The following is a 23,006-nucleotide window of genomic DNA, read 5'->3' as shown; positions in this document are numbered from 1 at the left end:
GGACTTTAACACCCCATTGTCGACAATGGATAGATCTTCGAACCAAAGAAACACCAAAGATACTGAGGCATTGAACAAGACTCTAGATCAAATGGACTTAGTTGATATATATAAAACTTTTCACCCCAAAGCAAAATATAGTCTTTTCAAGTGCACATGGAACATTTTCAAAGATAGACCACATGGTAGGACACAAAACAAGCCTCAACAAATTCAAGAAAGTTGAAATTATGTCAAGCATCTCCTCAGATCACAATGACTTAAAATTGGAAATCAAATTCAAGGAAAAAACTCAAAAACATTCAAACTCATGGGGAATGAATAACATGCTATTAAATAATGAATGGGTTAACAATGACATCAAGGAAGAAATCAAAAAGTTTCTGGAAACAAATGATAATGAACACACAACAACCCAAAACCTATGGGATACAGCAAAAGCAGTCCTAAGAGGAAAGTTCATAGCAATACAGGCCTACCTAAAAAAGGATAGAAGAATCTCTAATAAAAAACTTAACCCTACAGCTACAAGAACTAAAGAAAGAACAACAAACAAAGCCCAGAGCAAGTAGAAGGAAGGAAATCATAAAGACCAGAGCAGAATTAAATGACATAGAGACTAAATAAACAATTCTAAAGATCAACAAAAGTAGGAGCTGGTTCTTTGAAAAGATAAACAAAATTGACAAGCCTTTAGCCAGGCTCATCAAGAAAAAAAGAGAGAGGACCCAAGTAAATAAAATCAGATATGAAAGAGGAGAAATCACAACCGATACCACGGAAATACAAAGGATTTTAAGAAATTATTACAAACAACTGTATGGCAAGAAATTTGACAACCCAGATGAAATGGACAAATTCCGGGAAACATATAATCTTCGAAAACTGAATCAAGAAAAAGCAGAAAACCTCAACAGACCAATAACGACTAGTGAAACTGAAGCAGTAATCAAAAAACTCCTGGCACACAAAAGTCCTGGACCAGATGGCTTCCAAGGCGAATTTAAAAAACACTTAGGAAAGAACTAACTCCTATCCTCCTCAGACTATTCTAAAAAATCCAAGAAGAGGGAAGAATCTGAAACTTGTTCTATGAAGCCAGTATTACCCTAATTCCAAAACCAGGTCAAGACACAACAAAGAAAGAAAACTACAGGCCAATATCACTGATGAACACAGATGCTAAAATCCTCAAAAGAATATTGGCAAACCGGATCCAGCAACACATTAGAAAGATTATACACCACGATCAAGTGAGATTCATCCCAGGGATGCAAGGGTGGTTAAATATTCAAAAATCAATAAACATAATATACCACATAACAAAATGAAAGACAAAAACCACATGATCATATCAACAGATGCAGAAAAAACATTTGATAAAGTACAACACCCATTTATGATGAAAACTCTCAGCAAGATGGGAATAGAGGGAGCATACCTTAACATAATAAAGGCCATATATGAGAAACCTGAAGCCAACATCATACTCAATGGGCAAACACTGAGAGCATTCCCCCTGAGGTCAGGAACAAGACAAGGATGTCCACTCTCTCCACTCCTATTCAACATAGTCTTGGGAGTCCTAACCACAGCAATCAGACAAGAAAGAGAAATAAAAGGCATCCAAATTGGGAAAGAAGAAGTATAACTGTCATTATTTGCAGACAACATGATAGTGTACATAGAAAATTTTAGAATCCACAAAAAAACTACTGAACCTAATAAGTGATTTCGGCAAAATAGCAGGGTACAAAGTCAATATTCAGAAATGAAAGGCATTTCTGTACATCAACAATAAAATTTCAGAGCTAGAAACTAAAAGAAAAATCCCATTTACTATAGCAACAAGAAAAATTAAGCACCTAGGAATAAACTTAACCAAAGAGTTAAAAGACCTGTACTTGGAAAACTACATAACACTTAAGAAAAAAATTAAGGAAGATACAAATAAATGGAAGCATCTACCATGTTCATGGATGGGAAGGATCAACATCATTAAAATGTCCATACTATCCAAAGCAATTTATAGATTCAATGCAATCCCTATTAAAATACCAATGACATATTTCACAGACCTAGAACAAATACTTCAAAAATTTATATAGAACCAAAAAAGAGCCCGAATAGCCACAGAAATCTTGAGGAAGAAGAACACAGTAGGAGGAATCACAATACCTGATATCAAACTATACTACAAGGCCACGGTAATCAAAAACAGTGTGGTACTGGCATAAGAACAGACATATAGATCAACGGAACAGAACAGAGAGCCCAGAAATAAACCCAGGTCTATATGGTCAACTAATATTTGACAAAGAAAGAAGGAACATAAAATGGAGTGAGAAGAGCCTCTTCAACAAATGGTGTTGGGAGAACTGGACAGGGACATGCAAAAAAATGAAACGAGACCACCAACTTACACCACACACCAGAATAAACTCAAGATGGATCGAAGACTTAAATGTAAGCTGTGGCCCCATAAAAGTCCTAGAGGAAAACATAGGCAGGAAAATTTCGGATATCCCACATAGCAAATTTTCACAGATGTATCTCCTAAGGCAAGGGAAATAAAGGATAGAATAAAAAAATGGGACTACATCAAACTAAAGAGTTTCCGCTCAGCAAAAGAAAACATCAGCAAGATGAAAAGGGAACCAATCGTATAGGAAACTGTATTTGCCAATGAAACCTCAGACTAGGGATTGATCTCCAAAATATATAAAGAACTTGTATGACTCAACACCAAGAAGACAGACAACCCAATTAAAAAATGGTCAAAGGACCTGAACAAAAACTTCTCCAAAGAGGACATACAGAGGGTCCATAGGCATATGAAAGAATGCTCAACATATCTAGCCATCAGAGAGATGCAAATAAAAACCGCAATGAGATACCACTCACACCAGTCAGAATGGCCACCATCAACAAATCAACAAACAACTTGTGCTGGTGAGGATGTGGAGAAATGGGAACCCTGGTGCACTATTAGTGGGAATGCAGACTGGTGCAGCCACTATGGAAAACAGTTTGGAATTTCCTCAAAAAACTAAAAATGGAACTGCCTTTTGAACCAGCAATTTCATTGCTAGGATTATATCCGAAAAATCCTGAAACACCAATTCAAAAGAACTTATATACCCCTATGTTCATAGCAGCACTATTTACAATAGCCAAGTGCTGGAAACAACCTAAGTGCCCATCTGCAGATGAGTGTATCAAAAACTGTGGTAGATTTACACAAAGGAGTACTATGTAGCAGAAAGAAAGAACTTCTACCATTTGCAGCAACATGGATGGAACTAGAGAGAATTATGCTTAGTGAAATGAGCCAGGCAACAAAAGAAAAATACCTTATGCTATCACCTATTACAGGAGACTAATGAACAACACAAACAAATGAGCAAAACTGAACCACAGGTATGTAAACAAAGAATAGACTAACAGTGACAAAGGGGGGAGCGGGGAGGGAGAGAAGTGGGTAAGAAGGGGAAGGGTCTTGTCAAAGAACATATATAAATGACCCACGGACATGGACCACTGGGTGGGGACTGACTGTGGGAGAAGGGGTGGGCAGGGTGCAATGAAGCAATAGGGGAAAAAAAGTCAGAAAACTGTAATGGAAAAACAAACAAAAGAATGTTTAGTGGGGGAAAAAAAAGAAAATATAAAGAATGGAAATGCAATTTTAGTGAATATTAGAAGGACAAGGATTTTTCTTCATACTGTATATTTTTCTCCCTATCTGATTCCTCTAGAATTTGGCATTCTCAAGAAGTAATGACATAAGGTTCTTTTCATAAAACTAGTAAGACCAGTTGTTAATAGAGGTTTTTTTGACCAAGACGTTGACTGGAATGTCATGCCTAAAGGAGACATGCTTGGGCTCTGGTTGTTACCAAAAAGCCCTGAGGAACTAGGATTGACTTTTGAAGGTAATAAAAGCCAACGAGAAAAAAGGCCTGGTACCTTGGTTGGTTGTGCGGTCCATGGCAATCTCTCCAGGGAAGGAATGAAGGTTGCTTTCCTGAAAGATGGCTAGAAGGGACCTTAAGGCACAATGGAAAACCAGAAGGACTTGGAAAAGACAGGTGTATACAGGCAAGGCTGAATGCCAGGTGGCTCAGCTTCTGTGCCCTGAGGAGCAGACTGAAGGTCACTGTAAATGTTCCTTGCGTAAGTTCCAGCAAAGCAGAACTAAAGATCATAAGCGATCATTTGATACTCTTGTTGTGTTTATGCAAATGAGCAGGATAAATTAAAAATAGACCCAATGCAGTCCCGTTAATGACAAGGAGGGTAATCTTAAGGAGAAAAATCGTGATTCAAGGAAAATCACAATGCTCAGTGGTAGACTATAAAGTAGTGCAGCTAACCGTCTTTGAAGTTTTTTTTCATTTAAAGTTTGTTTTCATTAAAAGTTAAACAATGTCTATGGCATCATCAAAGATGTTTAATTTACAGGCAAGAAGAATGTCAAATCCTTGCAACTGGATGTCTTTCCAATAAGACAGTCTTACAGATTTAGGGACTTGTTTGTGAGTTATGTTACATAAATTAACATGTGTTTTCTGTTTTCATAGGGCATAAGCCTATGATCTCATTAACTGAGTGATTTTATGTATAGGCCTCACTTAATCCTGTCTGCATCGCTGCCTCCTGAGACTCAATGGTTTGGCTGAACTAAGTGGCTGGGTTGGTGAAGACTGGGGTGGTGTGTGGGCTTTACTTTAAAACTAGTTTCTCTTTTCTATCCTAATGGCTTGGACAGAAAGGGCCCAGAGGTCTGAGATGGGAGAAACATAAAATATTTCCCTCAGCCCAAACTAAGTATAATGGGCAAAAGGGTTTTACACAGATGAGATGTACCTGGCACACCTTCCTTCAAAAAAACTTTTTTCCCTAATGTGGGACATTGAAAAATTAATACCTGCCTTTTGTCATCTAGTGGTTATGGACTGAATAATGCCTTTTAACCCTTTTGCCAAATCTGTTGCCCCCAGAATACAACGAGGATGCCAGCCTGTTAAACCAAGCATGGTGTTGTCCGGGGAAAGCCAACTGACCTGGAGTCTGCACGATCCTTCCCCATGTGGGAAAGCCACCCTCCCCTCCACACCCCCACTCTTATTAGGGATTGCTGGACCCAAGGGTAGGTAGAACGATGACCATGTCCAGCTTGAAGCAGCTAGAGGAGCTCAAGACCTTCGCCCATTGTCCTTTATGAGATTATAAAGGGTCTTAAGGATTGTTATTTTTTATTGTTAAAAAAATTAACTAATTAATTATTGTTTAAAAAGAGTAATATAGGAAAGCGTGAAGCCAGAGAACTTGTATGTACGACCCATGGGCATGGACTCGGGGTGGGGGGTGGTGGTGCGAATGCTGGGGGAAGTGTGGTACTGGGCAGAGGGGAACAAAGGGGAAAAAATTGGAACTATTGTAACAATATAATCGATAAAATATACTTTAAAAAAATTGCCCATTGCCCAGGAATCATAGAATTTGAGCAAGCTGCAGTAACTGGGCTGGCTTGTGTACCCTCTCCCTTGGGGAAGGGTTAAAGCATTTGTGTGTGGAAAGTAGGGGCTGCAGCAATGTCTGGAAGGCCAGAGGGTTGGACTGTGGCAGAAAATGCAATTTGTTAACAAAATCTGTTCTTCCCTTCTACAGTATAGCAGCTTAGTCATGACTGGTGACCTAGAGACTACATTTCTGAGCCTTCCATGAAGATAGATGCAGCTTGTTCACTTAGCTTTTATTGATGGAATATGAGTAGAGGGCTATCTATCACTTCCAAATCTGGGCCATAGACTTTGGGCATGTGCTTCTTCATGCCCTTTTTGCCTTTCCTGCTCACTGGCACATGGATATGACTGCAACTCTGCTTCAGCCATGTAGCTTAGGAAGATACTCAGAGGAAGCGGAGCAAAAAGAGGGAAAGAAGTCAGTTCATGAATAACCTTGAGTCATCTGCCAACCTCTACCACTTAACAATTCTTTTTATAAGCAGTTGATATTGGAGTTCTTTTACCACATCAACTTCATTCTAGCTTTATCCATAGAACTACTGAACAAATGTTAAGATTCCAATTGGTTAAGTTGTATCAGTTTTAAATACAGCGGCAATAAAATCTATAGCATACCAAAAATCGCACATGTTTAACATACACATTTTGATGAGTCTGGACATAGGCATACACGGTAACACCATCACCACATTCAAGGTAGTAAATACACTCTTCACATCCACAAATTTCATTTTGGGTTGTTTTTATTTTTGTGTATGGTAAGAACAGAACATGAGATCTAACCTCTTGTTATATTTTAAAGAGATTAATTATGTATTAAGTGCAATTTTTTTATATAACTATACCTCAAAAACATTAACTAAAAATAAAAACTGGGGAATACTGAACATTGACTAGACAACATGGAAAACATTTTCAAATGCATTAAGTGTAATAATGGTATTGTACTTAGCTTACAAAATAGAATCATTACCTTTTAGAGATACAACCTAAATTATTATGGATAAAAATATGTGATGTCTTGAATTTAATATAAAATATGCCATAAGAGTGGGAGAATAATTATCATCAAAAATAAAATTTATCATCAAAAATTATCATCAAAAATAAAATTTATAGTAACTAACAGGGGTCACTGTGAGGCTCAAGTGATAACGTATATAAAAATGCTTTAAAAATAATATTGTTCTATACCAATATAAAAGAAAAATGCATTGTGTAAAAAATTAAACTACCATAAAAGCACATAAAATGTAAAAAGAAAAAACAAAAAGAAAATTAAGGTATAAAGAGTTTGAAGGAGTCCTGGCTGCTATGGCTCAGTGGATTGAGCACCCACCTGTGAACCAAAGGGTTACCAGCTCAATTCCCAGTCAGGACACATGCTTGGGTTGCAAGCCAGGTCCCCAGTTGGGGATGCACAAGAGGCAACAATATATTCATGTTTCTCTCCCTTTCTTTCTCTCTCCCTTTCTTTCTCTCTCCCTCCCCCTCTCTCTAAATATAAATAAATAAAATCTTAAAAAAAAAAAAAGTTTGGATCAATATAGACTTCCGGCCAAGATGGAGGCATAGACAGACATGCTGCATCTCCCTCCACAACTAAGAAGGAATACAACTACCTCAAAACTAGAAACAACAAGAAGTTCCAGAAAATCAAACTGCATGGAAGTCCAGCAAACAAAGATATAAAGAAGAAATACTCATCCAGACAGTAAGGAGGGGTGGAGCCCGGGCGGAGAGATGTGGTGACGGCAGCAGTGGAAGCAGCGGCAGGCCAGTGGAAAGTGCAGTCATACATTTTAAAAAGTCAGGAGGGACATCTGGGGAGCTTTCCCAGCTCCTCACTGGACCTCTCAGCTCACAGTCCCAGCACCAGGGAAAATCAAGCCTCATTGCTTCTGACTGTGCTGACCAGCAGGGTTGGGGTGAAGGCAGAAACTGCCAGTCTCTCAGTAGAGTCCTCTTGTTTAAAGGGCCCCCACGGTCCTGGAACATCCGCAGACCCACACACTCTTGGAACAACAGCTAGGGCAGCAGCTAGAGAGGCGCCAGTCCAGTGTGGAAGTGGGAGAGGTGCCTGGAAAAGGGGTGAGTGCTGGGCAGGCGGCATTGTTCCCTCTCAATCCCCTCCTCCACATACAGCGCCACAACGTGGTGAAACAGGTCTCCCTGTACTGATGAATCCCTAAGGCTCTGCCCCTTACAACATAACAGGTGTGACAGCTCTACCCGTGACGCGGAGGCAAACAAACACAGGAGTCTGTCAGAATGAGGAGACATAGAAGTATGTCCCAAAAGGGGGAACGGATCAAGGTTCCAGTGCGAGAACTAAGCAATGAGGAGATAGCCAACCTAACAGATGAGGAGATAGACAACCTAACAGACGAAGAATTCAAAACATTGGTGATAAAGATGCTCACAGGCTTGACAGATATGCTTGACTACAGCAAATGCATAAAAGAAGAAGTGAAGTCTATGCTGAGTGACACGAAGGAAAATCCACACAAAACCAATGGGGAAGGGAAGGAAACCAGGGTTCAAATCAATGATTTGGAATATAAGGAAGAAAAAAAACAGTCAACCAGTGCAGAATGAGGAAGCAAGAATTGAAAAGAATGAGGAAAACTTCCCAAATTTTGCAAAGGAGATGGACATACAGGTCTGGGAACCACAGAGGGTCCCGGGTGAGCTAATCCCAGAGGGAAGCACACCAGGATGCATCATGACTGAGATGTCAAAGGTGAGAGATAAAGACAGAGTCCTGAGGGCAGCAAGAGAGAGGCAGAGAATTGCCTACAGGGGGGTGCCTATAGGACTATCAGCTGATTTCTCAGAGGACACTTTGCAGGCAAGAAAGGGCTGGCAAGCAGTATTCAATGTGATGAAAGGCAACCTGCAACCAGGATTATTCTATCCAGCAAAGCTATCATTTGGAATGGAAGGGCAGATGAAGTGCTTTCCAGACAAGGTAAAGCTAAAGGAGTTCATCATCACCAAGCCATTATTATATGAAATGTCAAAGGGACTTACTTAAGAAAAAGAAGATCAAAACTATGAACACAAAAATGGCAACAAACTCACAACTATCGACAACTGAATCTAAAAAATAAAAACAAAATCCAACTAAGCACACCAGAATAGGAACAGAATCATAGGTATGGGGATCATCTGGAGGGATATCAGCTGGGAGGGGGAAGGGGGAGAAATGGGGAAATGGTTCAGGAATTAGGAAGCATAATCGGTTGGTACAAAATAGACAGGGGGAAGTTAAGAATAATATAGAAAAGGGTGAAGCCAAAGAACTTATATGCACGACCCATGGACATGAACTAAGGGGGGTGAGATTGCTGGAGAGAAGGGGGGTACTGGGCAGAGGGGAGCAAAGGGGAAAAAAATTGAAACTACTGTAAGAACATAATAAAATATACTTAAAAAAATGTTTGAAGGAAATTTCAAGTACAATGCATGTTTAACACAAACCACTTTTATCTACTGCAGACAGTCCACAGATATGAAAAGAGGGGTAAGTATTTTTTTTTTCCTTCCTCTGGCCTCCTAATAAACTGTAGGACTGTTGGGCTTATAAGAGTCAGGCCACAGGTCAGACATTACATTCCAAAAATACTTAATATTCAACTTTTTCCTAAGTATTTTAAGACACCTAAAGAATAATACAGATAAGTTTAGATATGCAACCATGAGTAATAAAATCTGTGAAATTAGTAGTATAAACCTTTTAAAAAATATAGCACATTATAATGGTATGAAATTCAGCACTGACACCTCTAACCAAATAGCCACCACCACCCTTAATTAAGAAATTACTACATGCCAGGCACTATTTATGATTTAATGATAAAACTTGTTGCAGAAGTATTACGTTCATTTGAAGATGAGAAAAATGAAGTTCAGACATGTTAAATAGGTAAATGTAGTTTTCAAGAAAGAGAAGTCTTCCTCCCTCCCATTTCTCCTGCCAATTCCCAAACTAACCCACTAACTCATTAATTCTCTCTCTCTCTCACCCTTCCTTCCTCCATCCCTCCCTCCCTCCTTTCTTGGAGGTCCTTGAGAGCAGATTATGGTTTATTAATTTTTGGCCTGTTAGTATCTAGCAAACTGGCTAGTAAATATTGGCTGAATAAATCTTTTTAACCTGTAGGATCTAAAAAAAATTCAAATTCAAGTAAAGAAATCTGTAATACTGTATTTCTCCATGAATTATACAAATACATGCATACTAAAACTTTAAAATTAATATAAGTGCCTAGTCATTTAACAAATATTTGTTTTTGTCCAAGTGCAACCTTAGCTTACCAGCATCATGAAGTGCGGTTCTTCCCTGCAGGTCTGCATGTTCAGTGGGGCAATTGTACTGTTAAAACACAGAAACTCAGTCATCTAGAAGAGTTTCATTTTAGAATTAAACATCTAAACTCCAAGGAACAGCAGTTATTTAATCTTCAAATATTCCATTTATCAAAATAAAACAAAGACTACTAAACAAACCACTAAATATTTTGAAATGAAACAAATACAACTTAATGCTGTAAATTTAACAATATTTCATCAAACAGGAAAACATATGGTATATTACAATAGCCTGGGATATAGAAGTTATGGTATTGTTTGGTTGTATTTTTTTCCCAGCATGGGTTAAAACTTGAACAACTGAATCAGAAAAACAAATGAGTTCTGCTGTTAAATTTAGTGGCAAAAATGTTTACAGAAATGTATGACTGGACCCTTTAACTGAAAATTCAGCCCACTAAGTCATAAAATTTTGTGGCTGCCTGTTTACATGTTTCAGTAATGGTTAACATTATTTAGTGTAAGTTACTGATGTTTATTAGAAATACATAGATTCTATGATGCCTCACGTTATGTTATGTTATATACCAGACAACAGAAAATTCCAATTTCCAGCCAATGTCAACAGGAAGGTCACGTCTTTGTTATTTATTTTTAATACACTGAGTTATGTAATTCACTTCCCTCAGTTTTTGCTCTTTATTGTTCACATTCTTTCACAAACTATGGAAAAAACATTATGTAAACTACTAGAGTTAGCCTACTGTTTTCTTTTATCTCAAATTCTGAAAACATATTAAAAATACATCAATTATTTACAGTCAAAATAATAAAGCCAAAATATTAACCACTTTTACTACCTGTAGAAGCTTTTGTAGGCACAATGCATGCCCATACTTTGCAGCCAGATGAAGAGCATTTCTTCCTATAAAAGATTTAAAATATATGTGAGTTTTCCATGGAAATGTGATTAATTTTTTTCAAAATAAATTGAGAGGCTACTTAATTTGTAAGCATGCTTTCAGTTTCTAAGATGTTTCACCTGGGTTGATATTTTAATAAGATATAATTGTACACACCAAAACAACAAAGGTGGGAAGAAAAATTACACACACACAAAATGCATAAAGAGCAGGCACTTTGTCTTATTTGCCCTGGACTTCCAATACCTACAGCAGTGCCTGAGATAAAGTAAATAATTACATACTGGCATAGCAAAGAAGGCAGAGAGAGGGAGAAAAGAGAGTGGGAAAAAGAGAATGGGGAATAAAGAAAAGGGAAGAGACCTAGATTTCTCATAACATTTCCAAATAGGCAGCATGGATACTAAAAAGAAGTAAATTAAGAGATATGTCAAAGAAAGGGTATTCTCTAATTTCTGTTTCAACTAAAATTCAAAATTCTGTGTCTCCTAAAATCAGTCTTATTCAACTGTGTGTATTAAAATGTGCAATTTAAAGGAAATAACGAGGAGGGCAGGGGAAGTGGTTACCAGATAATCTGAAAGGTTAACTCTGAATACCGAAAATGGTCAACGTGCAGAGAATATTCTACCTCCAAACACTATTTCTAATTATGCTTCTTCACCCATACGTGTCTTTTTGATGGTGAAAGATGTAAGGGTTTCACCAGGCTATTCCAGTTTTCAATCTTTAATGCTCTCAATTTCCAACTTCACAAACTTCTTAAAAAATAATCTGACTTCACAAGTATATCTTTCTGCTAGAAAATAAGTAAATTTACATTCTATTCATCCTGAGTAAATAAATTGACTTTTAACTCTCATTCAGTTTTATGAGTTTAGGTACGTGAGTAAGTTTTCCTGGGCCTGACCATTTCTGTGTAGCTGACTAGCCAGGTTGAAGAACAAAAAGCAGTGAGTCCAGGTCTTTAGACAGGCACAAATATAATATATTCATCCACCTAAAATTCTCTAATTACAAATAAGTCAAAGTGATGATTTCAAATTTCAATTTGCTACCTCATGGACAACTTTCCGAGAAACATCTTACATTATAAAAAGTGACTACAATAACTGTCATTTGCGTTGACACGAGAAGGGGTACTGCCCTAACCGGTGTGGCTCAGTTGGTTGGGTGTTGTCCCACAAACTGAAAAGTCGCCAGTTTGACTTCTGGTCAGGGCACATGCCTAAACTGTGGGTTCAGTATCCAGTCGCATGTGAGAGGCAACTGATCAATGTTTCTCTCTCACATCGAAGGTTTTCTCCCTCCCTTCCCAAAGGAAGGAAGGAAGGAAAAAAGGAAGAAAGGGAGAGGAGAAGAAAGAGTGGAATGGTGGGAATAGGCACCATGGTGCCAGTCCCTGTAGTTTAACAAAATCCCACAGACACTTGGTCACATAAAAATGTCAGGTCAGGTATTTTCTTAGCCAAATTCAGATCAAGCCACTTGAGACAGGGCAGTAAAAATCAAGGAAACATCAGATCTAAAGCTTGCCACTATAAATTGTACAAAGGTTCAAACCTAGTAAGACCCTGGTCACAAATACCTCAAAATCACACGAACCTGAAATCTGGTTATTTTCAATACACTTTCATATTGTTTGCAAACAAAAAAGTGAAGATAAAATACATAGTTTTTAATCAAATTTTTTAGCAAATATCCACATTTGGATGGATTATTACAAAGAATATAACAAGTGAGACAAGGTCCTTGTCCTCAGAAAAGGACAAGTCTAAGAACAAACATAATAAAACAGAGTAAATAAAAGTACGACTGCCGTGGCTGCTGTGGCTCAGTGGACCGAGTGCCAGCCTACAAACCAGAAGGTTGCTGGTTCAATCCCCAGTCAGGGCTCATGCCTGGGTTTCGGACCAGGTCCCTAGTTGGGGGCACAAGATAGGCAACCGACTGATGCATCTCTCGCACATCAATGTTTCTCTCCCTCTCTTTCCCCCTCCTTCCCCTCTCTCTAAAAATAAATAAGAAAATAAAAATAAGTATCCCTAAACAACAGCAAAAACATAAGACCTAAAGTTAAGCAGGTATGTCAAAATATGATTTATGCTGGGGTCGGGGAAGCAGTTGCGCTTGACCCACACAGGAGGAAGGAGGGCAAGAGTTTCTAGATTGGCCACTAGGCAAAAATATCCAGAGTAGAAAGAACATGGACAAAACCAAGATACCTGAATCAGCACAATAAATTTTAAAAGTCGTAAGAGTTCTGAAGTGGTATAGTTAGTTCAAATTTCTAAAAATAAATATTCCTCTACATTAATGGAATGCATATGTAAGTAATAGACCCATTCTTACATTCTTTCAAAAGTGGCAGAGTTTGGTCTTCAATTTAGAATTTGATAAATTTAAGTAAAGATTTTCCTCATTAACTCAATTGTGGTATCTCTCTTCCTCTCCCTCCCTTCCATTTCTAAACACAGTGCTCGTTAACAGTAATGTATTTATTTATCCAGATAGGGCCTCACAGAATAAAATATTGAAGTTGTATGGAGATTCTCTGTTCTAGGCCACCTCCTATTTAATTGAATAACAGAGTAGAAGTGCAGAGAAATAAACTGTCAAGAGTCCCACAGAACTGAGAATGGTTATCTTGATGAACAGAACTAACACACTCATTGAAGAAAAGCAACAGTTGTGTTCAAATGCTTAAAGGTTAACCTTGTAATGTGCACTCAGACTTATGCTGAAAGATTCTGAAAGACAGACATAGGTATGACTAAGTTTAAGCAGAAAACGTGGTAAGGGAAAGACTTGAACTAGCTACAAGAAATAATTTTTTATAAATTTAGCTAACCAAACACAGAACAGGTTTTCTTATGAGGTATCATAAAGAACACAGACTCTGAAGGTGACGCATCCACTGCAGGACCCAGTGCCTCACAGCCTCACTGGGATGATGTAGGGATAAAAGGAGTTAGTGCGTGGAAAGCACTTGGCTGTTATGTAGGTGTCAGCTATTCTCATTACAATCATTATTGGTAATGTTGTTGTTGCTAAGAGGCAGTTATAACGTTCCCCATCACAAGATATGCCCAACCAAATGCCAAATGCCCTTACAACAGAGTATTCATATACTGAACAGAATATGAACATAAACTAAATGGCTCCTCATGGTTCTTCAAAATCTTAGATGTTAGGATCCTATAGCACCACCAAGACTTCAGGTCTTCAACTGACCATCAGTTCAGTAATTCTTCCTGCTAAAATACCTGTACCTGACTTCTCCCCCATAATACCTCAGAAGTAAACCTTTTCCCAACTACTTAAAAACAGAAAATTAAGCACTTCACTTTTAAAATCACATTTAGGTCTGAGTAAGAACATCAGCAGTGGATAATGCTCGTATCTCCTTTCAGTTTTGTAATTGACTATGGAGGCAAACATACCTGCAGTGTCACTGGTTGTAATATCAACTCCATGTATAAGAATGGCATTCAAACATTCAAGATTCCCCTTTGAGGCCACCACATGGAAGCTAAACAAAAAGAAAATATTTGTTATGCCATTGAAACTACCAAAGGTCAACTGAAATGTTATAGTAACATCACCCTTTATTCAATCAACACATACACATTTTAAAGGCTGATGCATCATATTTTTAATATAAGAAAAAAAAAACCTATCCCATGTTACTGAAAAACTCATTTTAACCCAAATATACATATGGAGCCAAAACTTTCTAGAAATGCCTCCTTAGAACCAATTCAAATATTCAATAGCCAATAACAAAAATTTTATACTGTAAGAGGTCTGTCCAGAAAGTCCAGCCATTGTTAATATAATGAGAACAGTTTGCACGACATCGATGTAACCTGGCAGCCAAAGAGAGTGGACCGGAATGCGCATATGTGAACAATGATGACTTCACTGTATTAGTCAGTGGGGTGAGTAATAACATTGAGTGAGCATGTGTACTGTGTGACCGTTGCATTCAAAATGACTGAGTGAGTGGAGCAACAAATCTGCATCACAGTTTGCATTAAGCTTGAACTCTCCCCTGTGGAAACTATTCAGATGATTCATTCAGAAGGACGCAGTTATAGAAAACTGATGACTGGCAGCTTCATCATAACAATGCACTCACTTATGCATCACATCTCACACAGTGTCTTTTGGCAAAACATCAAATCATCACCCAGGTAACTCAGCCCCTCTTATAGCCCAGATTTGATGCCATGCAACTTCTGGTTTTTCCCAAAGCTAAAATCACCTTTGAAATAAAAGAGATTTCAGACCATTGATGAGACTCAGGAAAATATGATGGGATAGCTGATGGTGACTGGGAGAACTGTGTGAGGTTTTCAAGTGCTTACTTTGAAGGGGGCCTGGCTGGTTTGGCTCAGTGGATTGAGCGTCGGCCTGCGAGCTAAGTGTCGCTGGTTCGATCTTCCAGTCAGGGCACATCAGAGAAGGAAAACTCTGACTCCAAAAAACCTCCGCTGCCTTGCGGCATACCTCTTCAGGGGAAAGGCTAAGGGAGTAAACCCCGACAGAAAATCCGGAGCCGGAGTCCCTAAGGCGGTTTGACGTTGTAGTCAACACCGGCAACTCCTGCGGCGCACCTGAAGCCAAGCTGTATTGGCTCCGTCTTTCCCTTGGAAACTTCAGCTGCGAAGAGGGGGGGGGTCTGCTGCATGGGCAACAGCAGACCCTCCATATCACCCTGCCCAGGCTCTGTAGCTTCAGCTTCACTGGAGAGGACACTCCAGCGTCATCACAAGATGTCGATTCAACACGGGAGGAGACAGATACCGTGTCACTCCCGAGTTGGACTGCACAGCCATTCTCGGCGGTGCAGATAGACTCTTAAGAAGCTACACCATCGTCTCTCGAGATGGACGGCTGCCGACGACTTTGAAGGGGACTGAGGCATCACTGTCCTATGTACAATGTTTCTTGTATCTTGTATCTTCTTCAATAAATGTCTCTATTATTCATATTACATGTCTGGATACTTCTGGACAGACCTCATGTATAATTAACTCTATAACTCTATAGTTTATTACTTCAACAGAAGGCACTGGTGCTTGCAAATAAACGCACTGAAAAAGTTCAATCAGCGGTGATATAAATAAAATAAATTAAATGTCTACTTTGCTTAGTTTCAAATATACTGAGACTGCCAAAACAAATGAAGTTATAGTAAAATACTAAGACCAAAGACTGATCAAAATACTACCCCTTCTTTTTTAGAATTATCAAATTAAACCAGGCATAGATAAGACAGCAAACTAAACTACACTTGAAAGCCATAAAAGAACTGGCATCTTCTTCTCCAAAAGTACCAACGACTACCATCTATCCTTCCTTTCACTCATGGACTGGTATGACTGGATGAAGTTTCACATAAACATAATTGAACAATTTTCCTAATAAGGCAAGTAAAGCCTGCTTAAAAAGTAGCTTAACATCAAGTATTCCAGATACAAAATAAAACATCCCGTTGTTTCTTTGATCATCTAACACTTTATTCAACAAATATTGACAGAAATATTTTCCGTGCAATAAGAACTGACATTGACTGTACTCCACCAAATCAAAACAGGTAAGTAATTACAGAAGGACTTGTTGGGAAATGACATAGAATTCAGGTTGAAATAGAACGGAGTCGCTAAACGAGCATAATGACCACTGTGGAGATGGCCGGGTGCGCAAGGGCTCGGCGAGGCGCCTGGACAGATGCATTCTGGACCACACCTCTGCAGGGGTCCTTCCTCACGGCATCATTTAAACCTTTGACATTTCCCCATTCCCTGAAACCTCAGTACTCTAGTTCCCTGCCTTTATTATTCTATATAGAATTATGCATTTCCTAACATAATATGTAAATTCAGGATTTATTTGCTTCATAGTCTATCAACCCCTTCCCACTCAAGTATAAATTCCATAAAAGCAAGGATTTTTGTCTGTTTTGCTTCCTGTTATAGTCTCAGAACCAATCTAAGTACTAGTCAGATGATGGGCCCTCTATTTGAATAACTGAATGCTTAAAGACAAAATCTGGAGATAGCTTACAAATTCATTTCCAGATACTACAAAATTCAGTTATGCATCTCTATGATGGATATAAGTGCAAACTAGAGACTAAGCACTACTAATTAAATAGATTTGATACAATTTGAATTAGAGAGAAAGAGATGTTTCTGATAAAAGTAATATAGTATTCTTAAGTTAGGTAAGTTCTCCCTATAGTAGAATTAAAATGACATAAGGTTGAGGGTATCAATCTCCCTGAAACACTAAAGTGGGGAATTATACCCTGCATGGCACCTTTTGAGGAATGACAATTTCCTTCAAGCACAGGTTTTATTCTCCCAAGAATCTTAGAGATTTTTTTATTTGTCTTTTTTATTTCTTAGCTCACAAAATCTGGAAGACTTCTTTCTTCAAAATAAATCATCATTACACATTAATGATGTATTAAAGGGCAGAAATCATAACAACCCACAATGCATTATTAATGCTGGTGTGCTATAAATAGATGTGCTTCGTAAAGAAGATATAGCAATCATTAAATTGTATGCAAAGAGTTGTAAAGGAAATTTAAAAAACTGCATTACAGAAATATTCTTTTGCAATTAAAAAAGTCAATACATTTTCTCTTTTAAACAAGACATGTACTACTTCTTCCATAACAGAAATGCAGATAATTTGGACAATCCCAACCTCTAAGAACAATTAGGAAAGCTGCATAAAATATAAGACATATGTTTGGCCCTGGCTGGGTAGCTCAGTTGGTTAGAGCATCATCCCAATATGTCAAGGTTGCAGGTTCTATCTCTGGTGAGGGCACATACAAGAATCAACCAGTGAATACATAAATAAGTGGAACAATAAATTGATGTTTCTCTTCTCTCTAATAAAATATTTTTTAAAATATGTAAGACATATGTATGAAGGCATCACTGAGCTAACAAGATAGTAAAAAATTACAAGGTCAAGATGCAGGAAAGGACAGACCCCAGAGAGGTAAGCTTGGTGTCTGAGGCCATTTTTGGCTAGGAGCAATTGTTGATTTCAGAGAAAATAGCTGGGAAGCTGAACAGCACCTCTGATAGCTTGAGGGGCTGGAGAGATGTGAACTGGAATCCACAACTCTCCAGGTGGTAGGGGGTTTCTTGGTGAATTTGCCCCATTTTGCCTTTTTTTTTTTTGTCTTTTTTATTTCTTAGCTCACAAAATTTGGAAGACTTTTTTCTTCAAAATAAGTCAACATGATACACTAATGATGTATTAAAGGGCAGAAATCACAACAATCCACAATGCATTATTAATGCTGGTATGCTATAAATAGATGTGCTTCATAAAGAAGATATAGCAATCATTAAATAGCAAAAGACTGCATCCTAAGAGAGGTGAACAGGAGGAAAATTGTTCTTTGCAGTGACTATGGCCAGGCTCCAAATATTCCATTTTTGAAACGAGATTGAGCTCAAGGAGCACTTGTTACTTTTGTCTTAAATTTCCAAATTAACCACCCCCCATTATCAAAAATAAAATTATTTTTATAATTATAGATAATACAGAAAATATATTTGTAAGAGGTTGTATATTTGGCTAAATATAAAATGCTTAAATTAAGGAAGAATACAGTTTGTAACAAAATGAAAATATTTTATCCAAAAATTCCAGAAAGACCTCTACTTCCTATAGTGAAAACCTCAAAGCCTAATACTACTCAAATATTTCACAAAATAAAGTTCATAGTTCATCAAATTACACTATATTTTTATAACTGATCATTAACACAAATAATTTCCCTCAAAATTGAACCTTAGCTCAAAAAAATCTGAAAAACTCAGCAACAATTCGTTCAAAACATTCAAAGCATGGACCGGCAGAACTGAAGAAAGAAGGTTTCAGTGAAAATTTTCAATCCCAAAGATTCCCTTTTATTTTTTTAACATCTTGATGTTTGGGGGGAAAAAGAAACATGAAAAGCAAAGTCATTTTTAAATACTAAATTTTCACTACTTATACTGTGAGTCCTATAAATAGCTTAAAATTTACCCAAAATAGGAGCAGGACTCAAAATAACCAATGTTTCTGTAGCTATCAAATTGCCTACTTGATAAAATTAGAACAGTATAGAAAAACTCCTAAAACCTACTTAATTTGTAAGTCATGCTTTGTTATTTTTACTATTCTTATATATCTAAGCATTCTAAGGTGGTGACCCACATCAAATATTTACTATTCACTTCTTAATACTCACCTCTATATTTAGTATCTCATTTCCAGTTATGTTAGTCCAAATAAATTCATGCAAGTATAAAACAGAGAGGAATTTCAGGAAATAAGACTTTTCACCTCTAACTTTGGAAGGTTTCCCAGATGTGGTTTTAACTGCTATAATTATAGATAATGGTAGCAGAACTTAGACCTTACCCTTTAACCCAACCGATCCCCATCCTGACCAGGAAGGGCAGTGATGACTGGGGAGGGGAGAAAAGCAAAGCCGGAAACAAGCCAGCAGTCCTCAGCAACACAAAAACAAAAGGGAAGGGTCACCACCCGTGTCTCCCTAAGCCACACAAGTTACTCTGCCTCCCTTTCTGCTAAAAACGTTCTCAGTTAAACTAAATTTAATTCTCATTTACCCAAATATACAAATAAATTGGAAGTTGAGAGGAAAAGACAGTGCAATTTACAGAATTCTCTCAAGACAAAAAACCTGGGTTCATATCCTAGCTCCGTGAGATTAAACCAAGTTATTTAACCTCTGTAAACTTTTCCTACTTCTTCTAGAGGGCTACTGTGAGGATTAAATATGATCAGGAATATGAAAAAGCTTATAAAGAAAATGCACCAAATAACACAGGCTGTGGTTTGCCACAAGGCCTAAACAACTAGACCACTGCTAGTACTTTAATATTCTCTCTCTAGCTTGGAAATCTTTCAAGTTGAGAACAATTATTAGTCCAGAGTTTTTAAAGTGATGTTTGAAAATTTTTATTATGTAAGTTTTCATAAAGGTTTTTAATATTAAAAGTTAGTAACCACAATTCACAAACTTCATTTGTATCCCAAGGGTCTTCCAAGTTCCCTTTAGGATACCATGAGTAATACTTACGCAGATCTGCCTTCCACATCTAGCTTGCCTGGATTGACCCCTTTTTTGGCAAGGATTGAGGACACTTTTTCTACATCTCCCCTTTCTGCTGCTTTCATCAATCGGTCATCATATTTGTTCCAATCTGCAGCATGCTACAAAAATGAAAAAAAATAGCATATTGTATATACTATACTAGTAACACCTTCTAAAGAAAGGAAAAGCAGTATTGCATACTACGCCATTCAGTTTCCCACTGTATCCCAAATTTCCTTCTCCCCTTTTGTGCTAATTTCACCAAGAACCTTCCAAAACTACATGACATACAAGAAATATTTCAAATCATACTTTGAGAAAAAATTTCAAATCATACTTTTGAGAAAAAGCATGTTTCTCATCTTCTCTGCTATTTTCTTTAACTTCAGAGCAAAAAAAGGAAATTAATAATTGTTGAACACCTACTCTGTGCCAGGCATGAATTACTCAAACAACCCTAGTACACTAAAGTATACATCCCCAGTTAACAGATGAGAAAAGTCAAGGCTCCAGAAACATTAAATGACTTACGTGGACAAACCCAACCACGATTTCTCATGATTTTCAAAATCAGTGTACTTTCCGTATTCTCTAACCCATGAATTCAGATTTGGTTCTGGTTACATATCTCTAAAAACCTTTAGATGCAGTGGGTTTCTGTACACATTTTTTTAAAAAGCCCTCTCCCTCACAACTGGTTTAAAAGGTGCAATTAGAAATATACTTTGGAGGCAAATCACATATATGCACACACACAAATAACTCAATAGAGAAAACAATTCATTATACTTAGGATAAAAAGAAACTTCTACAGAGGAAAAAAAAACTTTAAAAAGGACTCTGAAGTGTTAACTACTTAAAAATCCTAAAATAATAGGATTATAAGTGACTTTCATTTTCTTCCTTCTTTTTATATTCAACACAGAGTTTTTGTTTAAAAAAATAATTTTTAATTTTAACAAAACCTCAGTGCACGTGTATTTAAAAGAGCAAAGGCAATTTAAAAAAATCTTTTAATTGTATTAGGCTATCTTTAGCTTTGGAGAAAATACAGTCACAATATTCTCAAGCCCGTAACTTGGATCTTCTCTTAGTAAGCAGAAATGTAGAAAGTAGAACTAAAATATACATTATTGTACTTTTAAAATATTATAAAGTAAACTTATTGCTAAACTGTGTTAAGTCCAGTATTAGTTCTAGACCAAAAATAAAAGATGTACAGAATTTTGACTTAACTAACAAAGCAATTCCTATGTCCACAAATACCATAACAAATCTTGGGGTGGGAGGGGGAATGAATCACTTATATAAGATATCCTCTAAATGTTTGACCAGTATGATTACTTTATATACTTTCCCCTCCAAACCAAAAGGAAAAATCACTAATTTTCTAGCTAAATAAACAATGTGTTTATTAAATACTTGAAGCAAAAAATAAAAATGAAAATGAAATATGAAAAGATAAATACATTAAAATTTTGACCTACTCCTGAAATGTAATATTTCAGTGGAATCTGGTTCAAGTACCTACACGGACTTCAGAATTGTTGTCTCTAAATTCATCAAATTTGGAGATGAACTCCCTCCCTTCTAACTTTAAAAATCAAACTGACAACTATGAGTAGAGTAGAGATAGCCCTACGTATTGGCTCAAAGTCTAAACCATATTTTAGGTACCCCCTTCTTTAGCTTTAAAACAAAACACAGTTTACAGACTCTAAATTGGAGAGTGGTAGTAACGTAGGCTTAGGAGACTGTTTCAAATGCCTAAGGGATTAAGTCACGCAAATACTAGATCTAAACTGATTACTTTATCCTTGCAGTGAAAACAATCTTAACTTTATTCCCAAGTAAACTTTCTGGGGGAGAAAGGAGCTATTTAAAATACTAAAAAAGGTAAAATCCGAAAGTAAGGCTTTTAAAAAGATAATTCAAGGTGATTAGTCTCATACTATCACGTGATTTTCATGTCTACTCTACCAAGTAGGTTTTCACTTTACTCCATTGCCAGTTGACAGAAATACGGCCGAATTAAGATTCTATTATGTGCTTTTAAAACCTAGAAAAACAAACAAGAAATTTTGTTTTCTATTACTAACACCAATCTGTTAATCAGATAAAGAAACCAAAATTAATAAAACAGTAGTACATTTTAAATAAATACAGTTCAGAAAGCCTAAGAGAATCTTGTTAGACTGGATGACGGGGATACCTACTCTTTTCCTAGGAGCACAAGAAAACCAACAGTTCATCATAGACAGGATTTAGTTTCTTTTGCTAGGAGCAACTACTTCGCATTAAGTTACAAAATCTCAGGGGCTCACAAAGCAAGCCCGCAGACAAACTCCTAACCAGTGACTCCTCCCTCTCTTTGCAACTCTTCCTGTTCTACAGTCCTCATGCTGTTCTACACTTAGCTTGGATCTCCAACAATATTTTCTTCATCTTCCGGATCCTTCTCCGCTTTCATAACGCTTGAAAATTATCTTCTTTGCTGTGCAGAACTTCAATAAGAGCAGCCCCAACTCAGGTACTGTAACTCCTCCTATTTCTTATTCTTAAAGGCTGTCTTTCAAAGCTGTTCCCTTTCAGGGACTCCGGTGGAAAATTTGAAGTGCACTCTGCATCCTGCTGCTTCAACACTGCAACACAGACGCTGTAGTGCAGGGTAAAACTGGCCACATCCGAATCATCCGTAAACAGTGTGGAGGCTGTCTCCCATTGGTCAGGTTCTATTTCAGATTCCATAGGACTTGACAGCTGAGTAACAGAAAGCAGCAGCTAAGAATATTCAGTAAATGCATGCTTCTCCTCTGAGTAATACATTTCAGGTCTACCGGGGGACCCAAGACTCAAAACATATTGTAAAAGATGCTTATTTTATATCAAACACCTTGTGTGACATTATGACAATATTTTTAAGAGTCAAATTTGGTTATTTCACAAAATAATATTTAACACAGCTTCAGTTTTAGGACTATCCACAGTGAACTTATAATAGCCTTGATGGACAGAATATAAAATTCTATTTTAAGCAAATGTGTCACACTTTAATTTAAGGAAACACACACAGAGTACCACTTTCAAATTTTC

General features: G+C 37.3%; 1 protein-coding gene across 2 annotated transcripts in view; it reads right to left on the bottom strand.

The window, feature by feature from the left end:
• The window catches only part of UACA (uveal autoantigen with coiled-coil domains and ankyrin repeats), a 99,364-nt gene that overhangs the window by 35,125 nt on the left and 41,233 nt on the right, over positions 1-23,006 (bottom strand). Inside the window, exons 1-5 of one of the 2 annotated variants that reach the window (XM_090270074.1) lie at positions 22,130-22,180; positions 19,899-20,032; positions 14,212-14,300; positions 10,706-10,770; positions 9,852-9,909 (exon numbers count right to left, since the gene is read on the bottom strand). In XM_090270074.1, the coding sequence (XP_090126200.1) occupies positions 9,852-9,909; positions 10,706-10,770; positions 14,212-14,300; positions 19,899-20,032; positions 22,130-22,168 (385 nt within the window). In that variant the 5' untranslated portion in view covers positions 22,169-22,180. Of the gene's footprint in view, positions 1-9,851; positions 9,910-10,705; positions 10,771-14,211; positions 14,301-19,898; positions 20,033-22,129; positions 22,181-23,006 lie in introns of those variants that run through there. The other variant, XM_090270073.1, reaches the window with a different exon arrangement.

This window comes from Furipterus horrens, unplaced genomic scaffold, assembly GCF_987537825.1.
Source record: "Furipterus horrens unplaced genomic scaffold, mFurHor1.1.pri manual_scaffold_3, whole genome shotgun sequence".
In the NCBI taxonomy this organism is placed as follows: Eukaryota; Metazoa; Chordata; class Mammalia; order Chiroptera; family Furipteridae; genus Furipterus; species Furipterus horrens.
Note: the sequence above shows the minus strand (reverse complement) of the source record. Positions and strands in the feature narration are given on the sequence as shown.